The sequence below is a fragment of the Sapajus apella genome, unplaced genomic scaffold, assembly GCF_009761245.1.
Source record: "Sapajus apella isolate SASKATOON/1434 unplaced genomic scaffold, GSC_monkey_1.0 scaffold22, whole genome shotgun sequence".
In the NCBI taxonomy this organism is placed as follows: domain Eukaryota; kingdom Metazoa; phylum Chordata; class Mammalia; order Primates; family Cebidae; genus Sapajus; species Sapajus apella.
Window position 1 is genome coordinate 26115836 of NW_022436962.1, and position 22453 is coordinate 26138288.

At 40.0% G+C, this 22453-nt stretch overlaps 1 protein-coding gene and 1 non-coding gene across 2 annotated transcripts in view; both read left to right on the forward strand.

The window, feature by feature from the left end:
* Window positions 1-9355: 9355 nt before the first annotated feature.
* Window positions 9356-9462, forward strand: LOC116559123. The gene has a single exon (XR_004272320.1). It is a non-coding gene; the product is annotated as a U6 spliceosomal RNA (small nuclear RNA).
* A 3836-nt stretch (window positions 9463-13298) lies between these two features.
* The window catches only part of FBXO28 (F-box protein 28), a 44635-nt gene continuing 35480 nt past the window's right edge, over window positions 13299-22453 (forward strand). The window contains exon 1 of the mRNA XM_032289370.1: window positions 13299-13578. Coding sequence (XP_032145261.1) covers window positions 13312-13578 — 267 coding nt within the window. The 5' untranslated portion in view covers window positions 13299-13311. The remainder of the gene's footprint in view (window positions 13579-22453) is intronic.

A 22453-nucleotide genomic window follows, 5' to 3' on the forward strand; every position in this document is an offset into this window, starting at 1 on the left:
TCAGAAACACGTGAGCCTGAAGCTGTGTAGATTGGAATTCAACTTGTGGAAGAGTATCCTTCACAGCACATATGGCCTGTGGCTCACATAACTGATAGCTGCTCTATCCACAAATGCCCAACCCCTGAAGACGGCAGGCAGTGACTCTGAACCCTCATTGTTAAAGAGCTGAACTTCACCCCCATTCCAGACCAATAGCTAATTAACTTTGAATACTACCCATTGCGCATCATTATAGTTTTATCTAATTCATTAGATATTTGCAAGCCTCTACGATGCCAATGTACAATGCCAATGCCAGGTACTTCAGCCATACAAAGAGAAATGAGACAAGTTATCTGCTGGGTGCAGTGGCTCACGCCTGTAATCTCAACACTTTGGGAGGCAGGAGGATCACTTGAGGTCAGGAGTTCAAGACCAGCCTGGCCAACATAATATGATGAAACCCCGCCTCTACTAAAAATACAAAAATTAGCCAGGTGTGGTGGTGGGCACCTATTCAGGAGGCAGAGGCAGGAGAATCACTTGAACCCGGGAGGCAGAGGTTGCAGTGAACTGAGATCGCACCACTGCACCCCAGCCTGGGCAAACTCCATCTCAAAAATAATAATAATAATAATAATAATAAAAGAGAGCGAGAGAAACAAGTTCCGTCTTGAGAAGAATTACAAATTCAAATCTAGATTTTAAAAATCAAACATATTTATGTATTAGAAAAAGTCAAATGATGAGCTATCCGCCACAAAGCTTTACAAAAATCATTTGAATAGAGGCCAGTGTCTGAGAGTAAGAGGAAAATGGCAAAAAATAAAAATATAAAGGGTTCTTAAATAGTTACTGCTCAGAAAAATCTGAATTATAATGGTACTGTGAATTTTAGTACACAATTACAGCTGCTTTTTTACAGATTTGGGGAAAAACCACAAATACAGACAGAGCCTACAGTATGGCTAAGAAACAGGTGTGGAGCTTATTTGCAATGAGATTCTCAGAGTTTCTGATTTGGTAGATCTTGGGTAGGGTATAAAAACATTAACTTTTTTTTTAAAGGTCTTGCTGTGTTGGTCAGGCTTGCCTCAAACTCCTGGGCTCAACAGTTCCTCCTGCCTCAACTTCTTGAGTAGTTGGGACCACGGATGTGTGACATTGCATCTGGCTAGAACCTTATTTATTATTATTATTATTATTATTGTATTTTCTGTAGAGACAGGGTTTCGCCATGTTGGCCAGACTGATCTTGAACCCCTGTCCTCAAGTGATTGCCCACTTCAGCCTCCCAAAGCGCTGAGATTACAGGCATGAGCCACCAAACCCAGCATAGAATCTTAATTTTTAACAAATGCTCCAGATGTTTCCAATCCATTTCCTGCCAGAATTTTGAGAAATACTGACCTTTAGCAACAAGAGATGGACAGATAATGCCTGGTTTTCTCAAGACTAAATTGGGATATTGAGATTCAAATATCCAAATGTACTGCTGTCTATCAACTCCTCTGCCCTCATTATTTTTCATTAAAATGTTCTCTGACTAAAGGTCATTACCCTAAGTGAAATAAATCAGAAAGAGAAAGTCAAATACTACCTGTTCTTACTTCTAAGTAGCAGCTAAACAATGGGTACACATGGACATACAGAGTAGAATAATGGGCACTGGAGACTCCACAAGGTGGCAAGGTGGACGGGGAATGAGGTTTGAAAAATAACTTATTGCGTGCAATGTTCTTTTTCTATTTGGATGAAACGTTCTCTATTTGGGTGATGGGTATAGTAAAAGCCAGAGTTCACCACTATACAATACATGCATGTAAGAAATCTGCACTTGTACCCGCTAAACCTATAAAAAATTAACAAGTTAAAAAATAATTAGTTAATTAAGCTTTTTTAAATAAAATAAAATGTTCTCTGAAAGTGAGAGAAGGGTCCTATAGCAAGTGAAAGATGCCGACGCTCAAGATTCATTTGCTTCATGAAGCTGGGCACGGTGGCTCATGCCTGTAATCCCAGCACTTTGGGAGGCTGAGGCAGGTGGATTGCTTGAGCTCAGGAATCCGAGACCTAGCCTGGGAAACATGGCGAAACCCAGTATCTACAAAAAACTACAAAAATCAGTCAAGCATGTGGCAAGCACCTGTAGTCCCAGCTATTTGGGAGGCTGAGGTGGGAGGAGGATGGCTTGAGCCTGGGAGGTGGAGATTGCAGTGAGCCAAGATCACACCACTGCTCTCCAGCCTGTGCAACAGAGCCAGACCCTGTCTCAAAAAAAAAAAAAAAAAAAAAAAAAAATTCATTTGCTTTATGGGAAATCCAATTCTGTAAAAAAGCAAGCCATGGAAATATCTGCGTAAAGGACTTTCCAGGCCAAATGAATTATGCTAAGGAGGGAGAAAGCTGGGTGTAAGAAGGAAAGGATAGTGAGATTGAAGCAGAAGAGAGATGAGTAGTAAATTATGAGGTCAGAGCAAACCCAGAAGACAGACCTTGTCAAGTCTTATGGGTCTTTGTGAGAACTTTGGGTTTTTATTGAGTGGAATGGGAACCATTCAGCAAAGAGATGTGATCAAATTTATGTTACAATAGGATCATTCTAGCTGCTGGGTTGAGAATAGACTGAAAGGGAGTCACGGAGGATGCAGGGACATCAGCTAAGAGGCTGTTACAGTAACCCAGGCAAGAGATGATGGTAACTTGGTCAAACAGCAGAGATGGTAAGAAGTGGTAAGATTCCCAGGGTGTTCCAAAAGTGGAGCTGATGGATTGGATGTGGAACGTGAAATAGAGGAGTCAAGAATGACTTCAACTAAAGACGATGGTGTTTGTGGGGTAACGAAAATGTTCTAAAATTGATTGTGGTAATGGTTGCATCACTGTGAATATACTAAAAGTCAGTAAATTGTATACTTTAAGTGAGTAAACTGTATGGTACATATTATATCTCAATAAAACAGTTTTTAAAACAATGATTTTAAGAGTTTTTGTCTGAGCAATAGGAAGAGTGAAATCACCCCTCCACTGAAATAAGAAACACTTTGAGAAGATCCAGTTTAACGGAGCTCAGGTGGGGATACAGTAACTTGGGAGGTGCTAAATTTGAGATGCCTATTAAATATTTAAATAGAGAAATTCCTTAGGCAGTTTGATATTTGAATTTCGAATTCACAAGAATGGTCTGGGCTGGAGCTGTTTGTTTTAAAAGCCAAGCACGGTGGCTCCCACCTGTAATCCCAGCACTTTGGGAGGCCAAGGCAGGAGGACTGATTGACCTCAGGAGTTTGAGACCAGTCTGAGCAAGATATCGAGACCGCATCTCTAAAAAAACAAACAAACAAACAAACAAACTTGGTGGCATGTGCCTGTAGTCTCAGCTACTTGGGAAGCTGAGGCAAAAGTATCACTTCAAACTAGGGGATAGAGGCTGCATTGAGCTATGATCAAGCCACTGCTCTCCAGCTTGGGTGACAGGGCAAGAGCCTGTCTGAAAAATAAATAAGTAAATATATTTTTTAATTATAATAAATAAAAATAAAAAGGACTAGATGAGATCACCTAGAGAGTTAATGAAGACAATAAAGAGAAGAGGCCCATGGACTGGGCCCTAGGGCACTCCAATGTTAAGAACGAGGGAGATTTTTGGTTGCTATAGCCTTGTAGTATGATTTGAAGTCAGGTAATGTGATGCCTCCAGATTTGCTCTTTTTGCTTAGGATTGCTTTGGCTTTTCAGGTTCTTTTTTGATTCCATATGAATTTTAGGACTGCATTTTTTAATTCTGTGAAAAATGACGTAGTACTGGTATAAGAGTAGAAATACAGACCAATGGAACAAAACAGAGAACCCAGAAATAAAGCCAAATGCTTACAACCAACTGATCTTCAACAAAGCAGACAAAAACACACACTGGAGAAAGGACACCGTATTCAATACATGGTGTTGGGATAATTGGATAGCCACATGCTAAAGAATGAAACTGGATCTGTATCTCTCCCCACATACAAAAATTAACTCCACATAGATTAAAGACGTAAATGTAAGACCTGAAACAATTAAAATTCTAGAAGAAAACATCTTCTGGACATTGGCCTAAATAAAGAATTTATGACTAAGAAAACAAAAGCAAAAGCAAGAAAACAAAAAATAAATACATGAGACTTAAACTAAAAAAGTGTCTGTACTGCAAAAGAAATAATCAACAAAGTAAATAGGCAACCTACAGAATGGGAGAAAACATTCACAAACTATACATCTGACAAGGGACTAATATCAAGAATCCACAAAAAAAAAAAAAATCAAGAAAAAAAAATCCCGTTAAAAAGCAGGCAACCAACATGAACAGACATTTTTCAAAAGAAGATACACAAACGGCCAACAGGTCGGGTGTGATGGCTCATGCCTTTAATCCCAGCACTTTGGGAGGCCAAGGCAGGCAGATCTCTTGAGGTCAGGAGTTTGAGACCAGCCTAGCCAACATGGTGAAATCCCATCTTTACCAAAAATACAAAAATTAGCTGGCACGGTGGTGCACGCTTGTCACCCCAGCAACTTGGAAGGCTGAGGCAACAGGATCACTTGAACCCAGGAGGCAGAGGTTGCAGTGAGCTGAGATAGTGCCGTTGCACTCCACCCTGAGCGACAGAGTAAGACTTTGTCTCAATAAATAAATAAATATGTAAATAGTCCAAAAACGATAGATGTTGGTGTGGATGCGTTGAAAAGAAAACATTTATGCACTATTGGTGGGAATGCAAATTAGTACAACCTCTATGAAAAATAGTGTGGAGATTTCTCAAAGAACTAAAAGTAGATCTACCATTCAACACAGCAATCCCACTACTGGGTGTCTACTCAAAGTACAAGAAGTCATTATATCAAAAAGACCCTAAACCCATATGTTTATTGCAGCACAATTCACAACTGCATAGATATGGAATCAATCTAAGCGTCCATCAACCAATGATTGCATAAACATATACTACATTTATATGCCATGGAATACTACTCAGTCATCAAAAAAAATAATGAAATAATGAAATAATTTGCAGCAACTTAGATGGAATTGTAAGCCATTATCCTAAGTGAAGTAACTCAGGAATGGAAAACCAAATACTGCATGTTCCCCTTATAAGTGGGAGCTAAGCTATGGGTACTCAGTGGTGTAATGGACACTGGAGACTCACAATCAGGGAGGGGAGTGAGAGATTAAAAAAATCACCTACTGGGTACAATTTACACTATTTAGGTGACAGGTACACAAAAACTCAGACTTCACCACTATATAATTCATTCATGTAACCAAAAACCACTTGTACCCCTAAAGCTATTGAAATTAGATAATAATAATTTTAAAAGATGCAATTGATTGATAAGGTATAAGATTGTCTTGAAAACTTATATTTGTACAATAATTTCAGTCTTGTGTAAAGCTGCTAGAGCTAGCACACTGAATGAAGACTGTCTAGGAAGTGTTACCCTATCAACAAATGCAATCAGATCTAGAAAGAAAAAATAAAGAATGAGGAAGATGAAGAGACGTAAAGGAAAGGCCAGTAGAATAGAAGGAAAATCAGGATGGCATAGTGACCTGAAAGCCAAGTGCAGGATGTGTTTTAAAGAGGGTAGAATCATCAACTGTGCCAAATGCTTCTGACAAGTCAAGTAAGGTCAGTACTAAGAATTGACCATTAGATTTAGCAACGTGGAGTTCCCCAGAGACCTTAATAAGAGCCATTTTGATGATTTGGTCAGAGTAAAAGCCTGACTGAAGTGGAATCAAGAGAGGATATGAGAAGAGAAATTGAAGGCAGCAGCAAGAGTGGCCAATTCTTTCAAGACATTTGGCTGTGAAGAGAAGGAGAGAGATGGGTAGTAGCTGGAAGGGTATATGAGGTAAAGAGATGTCTTTCTAAGATAGGAGAACTAATGGCATGTGAATATGTGGAAGAGAAATAGAAGCAATCAGAAGAAATGTGCACAGGCTCTTATATTTACCCATCAGTCCGCACCTACCTATGTGCTCTGCCTCCTCCTTGTTACTTTGGATGAACTTTTTCAGTTCGCAGCTAACACAGGCGTTTCCACTTGCATAATAGAGCCTGTCCTCTCTCCTCTATCAAGAAATCAGCAATTCCTTCTCTCCCGCTAAAGTTTCCTGCTCTCCCACTAAAATTTCTCTCTTTACCTCCTATTTTGACATTGAAATAAAAAGTCAGGTCAATAGGTGGATGGGGGGATTGAAGGTTTGAGAAGATAGGAGAAGATGTAAAATAATCATTTAGAAAAAGAGTAGAGGAAGTGAACTTGGAAAATATGCAATGACTGCAGGGCAGCAGTAGAGCCCACTGGAGGGTCACGATTACAAAGTTAAAGTGAAAACAGTCAGCAAGGTAGCACATATTTTGGTAGCAACCTTCAGCTCTCTAATGCAGGAAGAAGTAAGTAGAGAGTTGTATTTAACAATAGTCTAGGCCGGGCGCGGTGGCTCACACCTGTAATCCCAGCACTTTGGGAGGCCGAGGCGGGTGGATCACAAGGTCAAGAGATCGAGACCATCCTGGTCAACATGGTGAAACCCCATCTCTACTAAAACTACAAAAAATTAGCTGGGCATGGTGGTGCGTGCCTGTAATCCCAGCTACTCGGGAGGCTGAGGCAGGAGAATTGCCTGAACCCAGGAGGCGGAGGTTGCGGTGAGCCGAGATCGCGCCATTGCACTCCAGCCTGGGTAACAAGAGCGAAACTCTGTCTCAAAAAAAAAACAATAGTCTAACCTGGTGGAGGAGATGGCTCACGCCTGTATTCCCAGCACCTAGGGAGGCTGAGGTGGGTGAATCACCTGAGGTCAGGAGTTCAACATGGTGAAACCCTGTCTCTACAAAACACAAAAATTAAGCATAGCGATGGATGCCAGTAATCCTAGCTACTTGGGAGGCAAAGGCAGGAGAATCACTTGAACCCAGGAGGCGAAGGTTGCAGTGAGCTGAGATTGCACCACTGCACTCCAGCCTGGGCAAACAGAGTGAGTGAGACTCCATCTCAAAAAAAAAAAAAATATTTACTATAGCAGGGAATTTGAAAAATGAGGGATTGGCTAGTAAGAAGTAAAGAAAACTCTAAAGAATAAAAGAATAGCAAATATAAGTAGCAACCATATTCTTTGAGCTGGGATAGAGTACCCAAGGAAAAGGCTCCCCCAGGCTCAGGACCCAGGTGTTGGAGGGCACAGGTGTGGCTCACTAGGCAGCAGAGAAATTGCTGTGGTACTGTGCTGGCAGAACTTGCTGGAAATCCGCCCTTTGGAATTTACCAGAAATCTGTCACTCTAAGATGCCAGGGAAAGGTCATGGAGAGATGTGACACCAGAGACACTTTACTATTAAGCCATTTAAGGGAGAAGGCGATACCAAGGCAAGCTGCTAGTCAATGGGTGCTACTGACTGCCCTACCAGTAGCAGGGCATGGTGCCGGAGACTCTGCCTGTGTGCTGCAGGAGCTGCCAAGCAAGCACGCCAAAACCAGGAAGCAAAACTCTCTGCTCTTGCAATGTCTTCCCAGAGCCCTCTACTGACATAGCTTCACACTGCACCAGCTGATAAAGAAAAAAACATTCAGTGGGCCCATATGTATTTTCACAAAGCAGGCAAAAAGGGTGAATTTAGGGCTCAGAGGCAATTAATTGATAATTGGCACAAACATTTTTAAAATAATTAAAAGCAAAACAATCACCACTGGTCTACAGAATTAAAATCCAAAATCCTGTGCCCACATGTGCTTCTCTCATCTTTTGGATGTTTACCTAATTCATGCTATTTGCTTTACTGTTACCTTCGTTTGAAATGTCCTCACAGTCTGCTTCAACTTTTAATTGACAAAACCACTGCAAGTATCCCAACATCATCATCTTTCGGAGTCAAGCTGAAAGAGAAACTTCTCTGTGAAGCTTTCCCTGGTCTTTCGAATCAGAATGAACTACTCCTATTTATGTGTTTCCATAATTTTTGTTTCACTTCTTTCTAATGGCAGGAGAACAGAGGCAGCTGAATCACATTTCCAGAACAGTCCAGGAAATTAAGTTTTTCTTTCTGAATATACAACTTTAGGAAAACTGCACATGAGAAAATAAGGAAACACCAGTCCAGTCTGCCAGGTCAATAGAATCAATTCGGGCCATCAATGTGGTGACAGATACAGTAGCCAGACTCACATCCTCTCCAGGGTGGGAAATATTGTTTATATCTTAGAATCTTCCTAGCGTTACCCATGTAGCAATCAATAAACACTTGCTGAATTGAAAGTCTAGTGGACTATCTTTTCCTGAATTCAAAGATTTAAATTTTACAAAATGTATCTAATCATAAAATTTCAGTTATTAGTCATGATAGACAATGACTAGATAGACAATCTAGTCAAAAGATGGATCTTTAAGCTGGGTGCAGTGGCTCTCATCTGTAATCCCAGCACTTTGGGAGGCCAAGGCAGGCAGATCACTTGAGGCCAGAAGTTCAAGACCAGCCTGGCCAACATGGCAAAACCCCATCTCTACTAAAAATATAAAAACTAGCCAGGCACGGAAGCGTGTGCCTGTAGTCCCAGCTACTCAGGCGGCTGAGGTACAAGAATCGTTTGAACCTGGTAGGTGGACGTTTCAGTGAGCCAAGATCACACCACTGCACTCCAACCTGGGTGACAGAGCAAGATTGTCTTAAATAAATATTTTAAAAGATGGATCTTTAAAAACACAGTTAATTGCAATCCATAGAAACTTCAAATCTCTTTTTAGTTAGGATATGAGCTCATCCTTTATTTTTTCTATTACAAATCTACTAACAAATAGAAAAATAATATTCAGTTTTAGCTTCTTATTTTTTAATATATATAGTCCATCTTCCTGTGGAGGTGCCATTGAATAGGTTAGATCACCCCTCATCCTGCTCCACCATACCCAACAACCCCCCATCTCCTCAACACACACCTTAACCAGGAAAGCAGAAGGATAACGTGGGCCAGGATTATATACAGTGTCTTCATTGTAGTAAATTGATTTAACACCTTTAATCAGAGGCATTCAAAACCCCACCCATTTGCAGTCTCAGTTCATCCACATATGAATTGTGTGATATAAGAGAGATAATATTCTTCCCTTTTACAGATGTGAAACTAGAAACACAAAGATCTTAAGAAGCAAGTGTCCATCTCATACCTGAGACCACTATCTTGCAAAGGTCCTGTTGTAGTCTGTTGGCATAAAACTACGTTTAGAACCCAGAACTACTCTTGAGTCCAAATATTTGTATGAGTTACAAATATTTGTTTTGATTGGAAAGCATATCCAAAACAAGCATTGATTTAATAATTGAAACAAATCGTGTTCGCTTCAGCAGCACATATACTAAAATTGGAACGATACAGAGAAGATTAGCATGGCCCCTGTGCAAGGATAACACACAAATTCATGAAGCGTTCCATATAAAATAAAATAATAAAAATAAAAAATAAATAATTGAAACAAATCCAAAACAAACATTGATTTTAACAATTGAAACAAAGCAACCATTTGCCTTGAAATTCTCTTTATTAAAAAAAAAATGTAGTGGTTCACACCTTATAATTCCAGCACTTCAGGAGGCTGAGCTGGGCAGATTGCTTGAGCTCAAGAGTTCAAGACCATCCTGGGCAACATGGTGAAACCCCGTCTCTACAAAAATGCAAAAATTAGCCAGGTGTGGTGGTATGCACATGCAGTCCCAGCTACTTCAGAAGCTGAGGTGGAAGGATGGCTTGAGTGCAGGGGGACAGAATTTCCAGTGAGCTGAGATCATGCCACTGTACTCTAGCCTGAGTGACGGAGTCAGACCCTGTCTCAAATAAATAAATAAATAAGAACTTAAATAAATTTTAAAATGTAGGAGATATAAGGGCATAAATCCAAAATACATAAACAGAACCATTTGAATGAGCTTCTGGCAGGAACTGGTTTAAATTGTTCCCTAGGTTGTATTTATCTATTGTTAGATCAACATTGTATTGTATTGTTAGGTCAACTGATCTGGATATTAACTAGCTGACCACAAATGAAGAGTTAAGGGAGTGGGAAGGCTTTTCACATGCCCACTTCAAGCAAACAAGCAATGATTGGATTTACAAAATAAAGTTAGAGAGTGATGATTCACATTTTAAATGATTCTCTATGAGTTTCCTTTAAATGAGTTTCCATAATGAATTTAAAGCATGATTCTATTCACGAAAGTTATATTCAATCTAATACCAAGAAGCATCTAATTTAATTAAAAAGGTAGAAAATGAATTTAATTTGGACTAAGTGGTAATGGGTTCTATGAAGAGATATCAATATGGTGAAGAAAAGTAAAATTACAATCTATTAGTGGAAATAAAACTAACATAAATATGTAAATATGTCAGAAAGAGTCAAGCATGAAGCATACGTTGAATGCTAAACAACTCTGAAGTAGGAGAATCAAAGAACTTTAAAACTTTTGCAACAATCATAGGTAAAATGATTATTGTTCACATGCCAATTCTGACAAGCTCAACACCACCAATTAATTTCTTTGCTTCATTTGCCCCCATTTCCCTTAACCTTTAGTCATACTTAGTTTTTTCTGCAGTTTCCACATCTACTGTGCAAAAATTAGATTCCAAAAGAAAGCTACAAAAGAAAGGACATATTGGAAGCTTTAAGAATAAGACCAAGCAGCTCACCATAACAGATATAACAAGAATTTGAAAAGTTTGAAATATCATAAGAATTACCAAAATGAGACCCTTATAAACAAGGTGAACACATGCTGTTGGAAAAATAGCAACAAGAGACTTGCTCAAGGGTTGCCACAAACCTTCAATTCATAGTTATTTCTCCCTTAATCCAGGATCCCATCCAGGATCACCCACAGATTTAGTTGCCACGTCTCTTTTGTCCCCTTTAATCTGGCACAAACCCTTAGGCTGTATCTTTAAAAACGTTAATACTTTTGAATAATTTATTGGCCAATCATCTAGCAATGTCTACCTCAAACGCAACTCATGTGCTTTTTTTGCATGAATACTACATTATGCTGTGTCCTTTTTAGGGTATCATGTTAATAGGCATATGAAATTGGTTCCTCCTATAACTGTGATGTTAGTCTTGATCATTTGGTTATGATGGTGTCCACCAAATTTCTCTGTAGTAAACTTGTGGTTTTTTTTTTTGTTTTTTTGTTTTTTTTGAGACAGGTCTCACCCTGTCACCAGGCTGGAGTGCAGTGGTGGGCTGATGGTTCACTGCAGCCTTGAATTCCTGTGGCTCAAGCAATCCTCTCATCTCAGCTTCCTGAGTAGCTGGGCTGGGACCACAGGTGCCGCCACCATACTTGGCTAATTTTTTGTATTTTTTGTAGAGATGGGGTTTCTCCATGTTGCCCAGACTGGTCTCCAATTCCTGGGCTCAAGTTATTCTCCCTCTTCAGCCTTCCAAAGTGCTGGAATACAGGCATGAGTCACGACGCTCAGCCTTGTGAATTATTTCCTTCCATCTTTGTAAACAATATATAATTTAAGGGGAGTTATTTTGAGACTATGTAAATATCATGTTCCTCATCACATGTGTACCTCCTAGTTTTAGTACCTTTTGATGATTCTTGCCTAAATCAGTTGTTATTAGAATATAATTCATAGATAATAACATTCATTAAAGTATATAGTAATTCAGTGGTTTTGTATATTCATACTGATGGTTACACAATGATGTAATTCCACTAATTCCAGATGTTAGATATAGTGAACTCCAGTTTCTCTTCAAAGAATCAGTATGTCAGTATGTTCAGCTCTCTTATTCTTTAATTTTCCATTTTATTTTATTTATTTATTTATTTATTTATTTATTTTTTGAGACAGAGTTTCGCTCTTGTTACCCAGGCTGGAGTGCAATGGCGCGATCTCGGCTCACTGCAACCTCTGCCTCCTGGGTTCAGGCAATTCTCCTGCCCCAGCCTCCTGAGTCGCTGGGATTACAGGCACGCACAACCATGCCCAGCTAATTTTTTGTATTTTTTTTTTTTTAGTAGAGACGGGGTTTCACCATGTTGACCGGGATGGTCTCGATCTCTTGACCTCGTGATCCACCCGCCTCGGCCTCCCAAAGTGCTGGGATTACAGGCTTGAGCCACCGCGCCTGGCCTAATTTTCCATTTTAAAGTTTAACTTCCCTGTAGTTTCAGTAAACAATCTTTCCCACCAGTTCTAATAAATAGTTCATATCTATTTCCCCCAGTTCCCTGCTCCGTTCTGACTCATCCAGATCACCCGCTCCGGTCACCTGCCCTGGCCACCTGCTTTGACCTGAGTCACCTCTGGTCACCTGCTCTGCCTTGTCCTGTAAACATCCTTCCTGCCAAACTACCCACTCTGCCACTCTGGCTCATACCCCTGCTCTCTTTAAAATAGCCAGTTGGAATTAGCTTAGACTGTGCAGTCTAACCCTAGCCAATAGGGGAATGACACAGCAGTAGGGGCTACCTGAGTCAGTAATAAGAACTCCTTCCCTTCCCTTGTCCAGATGTGTGCTCACCATTGCTCCATCTGTGAGATGCACCCTTCTATGGAAGTAAAATGCCTTGCTGAGGAAATTTATATTCAAGTGCTACTTCTTTTGCAGCACTGAAAATTTACATATAACACAGAGCATTTTTATCAACCCAAAAATGAAACCCTTCACCCTTTAGCAGTCACCCCCTTTTCCCCAGTCCCCCCAGCCTCTGGCAACCATTAATCTACTTTTGTCTCCATAGATTTGCCTATTTCAGACATCCCATATAAATGGAATCGTACAATATGTGGTCCTTTGTGTCTAACTTCTTTCACTTAATATGTTCTCACGGTTCATCCATGTTGTAGTTCTTATCGATATTTCAACACTTTTTATTTGCGTAAATCAATCATTTCTATGATTCCTGAAAAATGGTGCTACTCTACATTATTTCCATCTACATTTATTAGGCAACATCATTATCATCCTTTGTCAGGAAGCTCTTTAAGAAAACTGCCCCAGTGAAGTTCATTTTAATAAATACGGTTCCCTTGCTCTCAAGTAGTTACTAATCTTAGACAAAAGGGTCTAGGATGACCACCTTTCTTGGGGTTTACATGATCTTCCCTCACTTCCACTTGAAACGCACCGCGTGAGTCTCTCCCAGCCTGTTATCCCACAGACTCCTCCCCTTTCTTCCAGGTACCCCTTCCCGGCGGCTGCAGGAGGAGGAAGTGACGCAGCGGAAGTGTCCCTGTTCCCCTTGCAGTAGGGGGGGAAGGAATCAAACCCCCAAGATGGCGGCGGCGGCGGAGGAGCGGATGGCAGAGGAAGGAGGCGGTGGCCACGGCGACGGCGGCTCCTCTTTGGCCGCCGGCTCTACCCAGCGACAGCCCCCACCGCCTCCGCCACAGCACCCGCAGCCAGGGTCCCAGGCGCTCCCAGCGCCGGCGCTGGCTCCAGACCAGCTGCCTCAAAACAACACGCTTGTGGCGCTGCCCATCGTAGCCATCGAGAACATCCTCAGCTTTATGTCCTACGACGAAATTAGCCAGCTCCGTCTGGTGAGGCCCCTGCGGAACCCAGCCTCCCTCTCCCCCGGGCCGAGGTCTTGAGGAGGGGAGGAGAAGGGAGCACGTTCCCCGGGGAGGGAGCCCACCGCGAGCCCCTGCCGGCTACAGATCCGGGAGGACGCCGCTCCCGTCCCGAACTCTCCCTTGGCGTCCGTCAGCAGGAGTGGGCTGGTTCCCGATTGCGCCTTGGCTGCGGAGCTGGGGTGACTTCCTGAGGGAACTTCGTCTTGGGGGCTCCTTGCCCCCCGCCCGGAAGCGGGCCCTCTGCGGAGGGGTGGCGGAGTTGGTCTTTCCACCTTCCGCCTGGCCTGAGAGTGGACCCTGAGAGGTCTTGTCGCCTGCTTTTTGTGTACCGCTTCCAGCACCCGGCCTGGGTTAGGGGAGAAAACTCAGAAGTAGGCAGATGATCCCAGCCAGGCTTGGTTTGTCTTGCAAGAATAACGTATTGTTCCCCACCCCAACCACCCAAGTTTCCTTGTCGAGAAGATTGAGTAAGGTGGCTCAGTTACCCCAAAGCAGGTAGAGGTTCCGAAGAATTCGAACGTGTTTACTTAGCCTTAGCCCCAGCGCCCTAGTTGACCACTGAAGTAGAGCCTTGGGAAATGACCATTCCCGCTTTGCCTCATCCTAATGCTTCCCACCCGTAATGAAGCAACTTACCCGTTGACACGTTTTTTTGTCTTTTGCAGTCTATTTTGTAACTAATGACTTACGCCCACCCACCTGCTGTAGGAGAGGTTTCTTTATACCTTAAAATCACAATAGTTCAGTCCATGATGTTTATAAAGAATGAATTTGCCATTGGGCTTTTACTTCACTCCAGAGGTTTGACTGAAGGTGTGGTGAATGTCAGTCAGTCAGATATTTTGCTGCCTTTCAATGAAATTACCTTTAAGTGGTAAAGAAATTGAAGGAGGTGGACATTTTCAAGTGATTGCAAACCGATTCTGTGGAGAAGCTAAATCTGCTCGGGATTGTTTTTAAGAGGACAAAGACATTTCTGAGTGTGCTGTGTATAACATTTTTTTAATACTCTATATGCCATATTGTGGTCTTACACCTCCTGTTTAAAGTGGATTATTATTACATTTTTAAAGGAAATAATAACTTATTTTTAAAAGAGTGCTTATAAATATTAATTCAAACTGATGGCCAATTTTTTCTAGTCAACACAGCAATTCAACCATGCCAGTCTGCAGGATGGAAAATTTCTTCATCTGAAAATAGATATTTCACAATTGATTGCCTCTGAATTTCCAAACCATTTTTATCCTAGAATTTCATGTAGAATCTTAAACATGCCTTCAGATTTTTTTAAAAAATGGCATTTGATCAAAATTCACGCTGTACATTTATGGTATTTGGAAAATTGGGCATATAACATTTGATTGAATTGAACCATTCGACCAGACAATGGCTTTGTAAAGCTTGGAATATTCACAGTTCTGTTTTTTAAGTGTTAAGAAAAACTGTGAGTTTTATTTGTTTGTTGGTCATTTTACTTTTAAAAAATTAAAACAATTTTAAAGTTGGAGGGGAGAACCAGCCTGTCCTAACCAGAGTTCACACATATGCTACAATTTATGAATAAATGACATCTCTGTCAGGTGAGATACTCAGCTGCATTCTTAAGCAGTTTTCTGGCCTTTTAAGGTTACAAATTTATAATTTCAAACTCAGATTTTTCATAAGGAGTGCCTTCGGTACCACTTCCCACCCCTAGTAAAAGATTCTGCCCTGTTTTACGTCTGCAAATATGATTTTTTAGTAATAGGGAACTATTCTCTCTTTTTTAAGACTAATGGATAATTCTTGAATAGATTAAATGGATAATCTTTTGTGGGGATTTGGAAGGGTCTTTGCTTGGAAGGTACAATTCAGGTAACATTATAAAAGAAAGATGTTCTTTCTTGCCACTAGGTGTCAGCATTAATTTAAATATGCTCTTTTCTGAAATTGGCAGTCAAAAGACAGTGCCTAGGTGCTGTACATTCGTTTTTAAGTAGCCATTTATACCTAAAGAATCATTTGCTGAAAGATCAAGGGACTTGAGTATATGCTGCTATCTGACATATAAATTACATAGTTCCCTTCATTGTAAGTATATTTTTGAGTGGAATTAAGGCTGGATGTGCTTTGAAGGGAGTAATATTAAGAACAGAATTAGTTTTCATAAAGCTAAATGTCAGCTGTTGGGTAGCTGGTGAGCTAGTTTATGTATTGTTCAGGTACTTTTTTTTCCTCCTTCTCAGTTTGCTTGTCCTATTGAGACCTCAGTTATAACTATGCTTAGCACCTAATGTAGACAACAGGTACACAATCCATGTACTTATTACTCTGTATTTTCTTTAAAAGAGTTGCTGTAGGTTGAAATTGCTACAATAACATTTTTCAGTTATTTGTACTGTTTAATTGATTATAATCTTTGCTTCCTCTTACCATGAATAATTGATTTCCAAGGGACTGTGTGAATGCCTTATTAAATTGGATTTTTGGCTGGGCGAAGTGGCTCACACCTATAATCCCAGCGTTTAGGGAGGCCATGGTGGGCAGATCACCTGAGGTCAGGAGTTCAATACCAGCCTGGCCAACATGGTGAAACCCCACCTCTACAAAAATACAAAAATTTGCCAGGCATATTGCAGATGCCTATAATCCCAGCTACCCAGGAGGCTGAGGTGGGAGAATTGCTTGAACCTGGGAGGGGTGGGGGTTGCAGTGAGCCGAGATTGCTATCTCAAAAAATAATAATAAAATACACCCTGGTGTAGTGGCTCACTTTGGGAGGCCAAGGCGGGCGGATCACAAGGTTAGGAGTTTAAGACCAGCCTGGACAACCTGGTGAAACCCCATCTCTACTAAAAATACAAAAATTAGCCAGGCGTGGTGTGGTGCATGCCAGTAATCCCAGCTACTCGGGAGGCTGAGGCAGGAGAATTGCTTGAAGCCAGGAGGTGGAGGTTGCAGTTAGCTGAAATCATGCTGCTGCACTCTAGCCTGGGTGACAGAGCAAGACTCTATCTCAACAAAAAATAAAATAAAAAATAAATGGGATTTTTTTTTTCCCATTGGCTATTGATCAAAAAATGTACCCTGAGTCTGGAACTCCTGGTTTCACAGAAGTTGCTCCTTAAATATTTAACTCCTCCAATGTAAAATTATTTAGCTGAACACAACCTTTGAAATGACAAAACATGTACTTTGAGTTGTTTTTCCAGTAAAACAGAAAAATTTGTGCTGATGCAGCATTAGTATGTCACCCAGGCCCCCTTGGCAGGTGGGTGAGACACTTTGAAACAAGTGGCAAAGGTTAAGAAGTGAGATCCTGACTAGGTGTGGTGGCTCACGCCTGTAATCCCAGAACTTTGGGAAGCCAAGGCGGGCAGATCACTTGAGGTCAGGAGTTTGATGCCAGCCTGGCCAACATGGTGAAACCCCATCTCTACCAAAAATATAAAAAATTAGCCAGACGTGGTAACATGTGCCTGAAAACCTAGCTACTCGGGAGGCTGAGGCAGGAGAATCGCTTGAACCTGGGAGGCAGAGACTGCAGTGAGCTGAGGTGGTGCCACTGTACTCCAGCCTGGGCGACAGAGGGAGACTCCATCTCAAAAAAAAAAGAAGTGAGATCCTACCTTAGGGAGCAGATCAGGGCTAACTTTGAATCTATATAACTTTGGCTTATGAACATTATATTCTTCCCTGCTAAAAAATAAGTATAGGAAGCTTTTTAAATTTTTTATTTATTTATTTTATTTTTTGAGACAGGTCTCCCCCTGTCACCCAAGCTGGAATGCAGCAGCATGAACTCAGTTCACTGAAGCCTTGACCTCCTGTATTTTTTGTGGAGATGAGGTTTCACTGTGTTGCCCAGGCTGGGCTCCAGTGGTCCGCCCACTACAGCCTTCCAAAGTGCTGGGATTATAGGCGTGAGCTACCACACAGTATAAAAGGGGGAAAAAAAATTTCTATTTATTTAAAGCACAATATAAAAATGGGAAAAAAATTATCCTGTTTCAAACACTGCATTATATAATTTACCTGCCCTACAGAAGGCTTTTAAAAGATGTTTTAGAGAGATACTATCAAATGTTTTCCTCTGTGGTTCAACTGGAGCTCTTATTTTAATTGGAATCCTATTAGTGGTTCAGAACATAAATTTGATTTAAAGATTAAGTTGAGAATTCTTGCTTATTTTCTAGAATGAAATTTTCCAGTCATCAACAAAATACATAAATACATGCTTCTGTCTCAAGATATTTCTCTAGAGCACTTTAGCTAATTAAATCTGTTACCTATTTATAGTTCTTTTCAGATCTTTTCTTCAAATATGTTAGAAAATTTTAGTTATAGAGTGGGTTGGTTGGTAGGAAATATGAAGGAAAATGAAGAACCATTACTTCTTTTTTTGTTTTGTTTTTAAGTAGGCAAGCTGTCTGTCTTGTATCTCTCACTCTACACAAGAGTTCTCAGGGTTTTTTTGTCTGAAGATACCTTTACATTTTTAAAAGTTATTGAAGACCCAGAGAACTTACCTTGGAAAATTCTAGAAGACACAAGAATATACAGAACATACTCCATTAGCTGTCAGAACAATAATGTCAGCACATGTCATATTGCTTCTGGAAAATTCCACTAGATACTTGTGAGAGAATGAGTGGAAAGGCAAATAACTTCTCGGTACTCTGAGAGTAGTTTGGCCTTGCAAACCTCCTGAAAGGGTCTTAGGGGCCCTAGGGGTCTCTCACCATCCAGACCACACTTTGAGAACCACTGCTCTGTCTTGCTATATTCCAAAGAATATACTCTATTGCTGATTTTTCCTTGTTTTTTTCCCCTACCATCTCTTCAGGCTGTTGATTTTATTAGTGAGTACCTAAGTACAGGTAAGAAGTTATAATCTCTTGGGGGGCAGTTCATTCTTCCTGCTAATTCTGTTCTCACAGGTTCAGTCAGTAATGCTGTCCACAGTATCATCGTCAAGAGAAAGTATACACACCTTCCTTGAGCACACTTACATAGCACCAGTTTAACAAATGCAAAGACAGTGAATATGAGTATTGACGTCAATTAGGATTTAATCAGAAAGACCTCTTCAAGATAAAGAGCGTTCCCAACAGGAAAAAAACAATGTATAAAGTAATGAAGTGATTGGAGAATAATGACTTAGAGGGATTCAGATAAGCTTGAATTTGAATATGTGAAATTGTAAATGTTCTAGATTCGTGTTCAGCTGTCCTATCCCCCAAACTTTATTTCACGACCAGTCAGATTTAAGAAACCGTTTTTGAGAACCTCTAGGGTTGACAGCTTTTGGTGGGTGGAGCAAATAAGGGTATTTTAAAAAACAAAACAACTTCCATCGCTTAATCATTATTTCATAAAAGAGACCGGCTATATCTGCATACCCTGATAAACCGAATAGTACGGATTCTTACAATATTGAAGAAAATACCATATTAAAAGGATGTCCTATGCATATAAATCCAATTTCATAGTTTTTGAGACTGGGAGCAAAAGGTAACCTTTAATAGAGGTTTCCCTAAAACACCTACTTCTAGCATCTTGTACTTAAGTTTGATTGAAACAAGCATCAAGCTGTTCAGCTTCCCAAATATCTTGGGCCTCACCAAACACATGCTTTTACCTGTTTTCCCTCTCCTTGAAAATATTTGTACCTTTGGCATATACCTCAAGTGTTAGTACTTCAGTAAAGCCTTCTATAATGCTTCTGTGAACTTTAGGTAATATTTCTAAGTTCCCATTGCATCATTATTGCGCTTATTACATTGGAATTATCTTTGGAGGAGCCTGTTTTCCAATTGCCTTAGACAGTCTATGATGTAATATACTCGGTAATTATTCAATAAATGAAGTAGCTCTTAAAAAACATTTCACTGCTCTGAATAAACAATAGAAAATATAAGTGTTTTCTATATAAACTGTAATAGTGTTGCAAAATCAGTTACTTAATGTTTACTTCCAACAGAGGAGATTAGAACTTTTTTTTTTTTTAAATTTTTCATTCAGTCTAGAATGTCTTTAACATTTTACAAGACCATTTTAAGAAAATGAATGACTAAAGAAAACTCTTAGGAGTATTAAAATTGATTGATACACTGATCTGTAGCCAGTATGTAATTAACAAGATAACCATTTACAATAGTGCATCAGGGTTCCTTTGTTTTAGTCAACATTTAATTCATATATTAATGAGGAAAATAATGGTACAGATAATCAAAAACTGAGAACAATCAGAAAGGCTTTTTAATGTGGTTGTTAGGATACATTATAGAAATCCTAAGAACAAACTCTTCTTCCTAATTGTTACACTCAGACTGAGATTAGAATTGAATATCTAGGGTAGATACCCAGAGAATCTAAAATTTGTTGTAACTCTACCAACAGATAATTGAGAATTTCATATACATATCTGTGTGTAGTATATATACAGCACACACAGTATAGTGATGCAAGTGATGTGATCTCAGGTAATCTGTATGAGAGAATTGTTCTGTCACCTACACTGGAGTGCAGTGGTGAGATCACAGCTCAGTGAAGCCTCAAGAGACCCTCCTGCCTTGGCCTCCCAAGGTGTTGGGATTGCAGGCATGAGCCACCACACTTGACCAAATAGAATTTTTTTTTTTTTTTTTTGAGACGAAGTCTCACTCTGTTACCCAGGCTGGAGTACAGTGGTGTGATCTCGGCTCACTGTACCTTCCACCTCCCAGGTTCAAGTGATTCTCCTACTTCGGCTCCAAATAGAATTTTTTGTAAAGATTAAAGTATTCTTTTAGAAGAGGTGGCAAGTTGTATCCATATTTAGGTGAGGGAAATTAAGATGATTTCACTGAAAATGCCAGCAGGACAAGAGAAGAGCCAGAATGGTTGTGGTTCATTCATTATTCATTTTTTAAATGATTTTTCGTCCATCATTAACTTTTTGCCACATTTGCTTTTTATCTCTTTCACTTGTGTGCTCATTTTCTCTCTCTCCTGAATGTATATGTATGTGCCTTTATCCCACAAACATCTATTTTACTAAGCCATTTGAAAGTAAGATGAAAATAGGGATATTTTTCCCCAAGTACTTTTTTTTTATGTAATCACAGTATCATCGTTTGCAGGGAATTTAACATTACCGTTTGTATTCAGATTTCTCAGTTGTCCCCAAAATGTTCTTTATAGCTCTGTGAGGCGGGGGTGTCTCCAATCTAATTAAGGATTGGTCTCTAATCTAGAACATTGTCCCCACATTTTTTATTCTTTCATGCCGTTGACTTTTTTTCACAGCCCCACCACCACCACTACAATGAATGCCATTGACTTTTTGAAGACTGGGCCAGATGGCTTATAAAATGTTTTGTAATTCACATTTGTCTAATTTTTTCCTTGTGATTGACTTTAAGATTTTGAACTTGGGAAGGATTATAGAAAGATCTTGGTCTAGCTCCATCTGTGTAACCTTTAGCAGTGTGGTGAGAGTGCCTATTGATGTCCTTAAAAATCCCTTATTACCTCAAGAAGTCCTACTTTTTAGAATAGTGCCAGCAGTTCTGTAACAGCAGAGCATCAGTTGAGACTCTCAGTTTGAAATAAATAGGATAGTTATTTCAGTTTATATAGCTGTGGGTCACCAAATTTAAAATGGCACAAATTAGAAGACCTGGATTCTTAGTTTCCCCTTTGCTGCTGAATAGCTCAATGACCTTGGACAAATCACATAATTTCTTAAGGCCTCAGCTTTCTTACTTTAAAAAGAAAGGATAGGTTCTGATATCTTTAAGTTCCTTTCAGTTCTGGAGTCTAACAAGCAGCCTAATCATCTTGTGATCCTTTAAGAACTGTAGAGTACCAAATGAATACATTTTATTTATTTATTTATTTTGATTCTCTGTTTATCTTGTACAATGATGAATACCTGTTAAAATTGGGTTCCAGCCAGACACAGTGGTTCACGCCTGTAATCCTAACACTTTGGGAGGCTGAGGTGGGCGGATCACTTGAGCCCAGGAGGCTGAGGTGGAAGGATTGCCTGAGCCCAGGAAGGTAAAAGCTGCAATGAGCATGCCTGGGCGAGAGAGGGAGACCTTGTCTCAATCAATCAATCAATCAATCGGGTTTCATTGCAGTATTTCTTGATTCTAAGATAAGAGTCTCATATTGTTCTCCTTTCCATGTTAAAAAACAGGAAAAAAAAGAGTCTCATATTTAACATTTGAAATCAGAATGCATCTTGATCAATTTGTATGTATATTATCATGGTGGTGCCTTTTTTCCCGAGAAAATTTTTTATTAAATTGGTAACATATCTCAAAGCCTCCATAGCATCTTAAAATCAGAGTTGAACATACTGTATTTCAAAGCATCTAAGAAAAAAAAAATGCTGCCAATTCTTATTTTGAGACATGATATATTGTAAGTTTATTTCACTGTCATGTTTAAAAATGTGCTTCTTAGAATCAGCTACGATTTTTAAAAAAGAAAAGAAAACGAAATAAAAATTTTAAAAAAAGAATCAGTTAAGACTTGAGGCCAGGGATGGTGGCTCACGCCTGTAATCCCAGCACTTTGGGAGGCCAAGGTGGGCAGATCACCTGAGGTCAAGAGTTTCAAGACCAGCCTGACCAACGTGATGAAACCCCATCTCTACTAAAAACACAAAAAAATTAGCCAGGTGTGGTGGCGGGCACCTATAATGCCATCTACTTGGAAGGCTGAGGCAGGAGAATCACAAATCACTTGAACCTGGGAGGCAGTGGTTGCAGTGAGCCAAGATCACATCACCATACTTCAGCCTGGGCAACAAGAGTGAAACTCCATCTTAAAAAAAAAAGACTTGATATTAAAGATTAAACAGGAA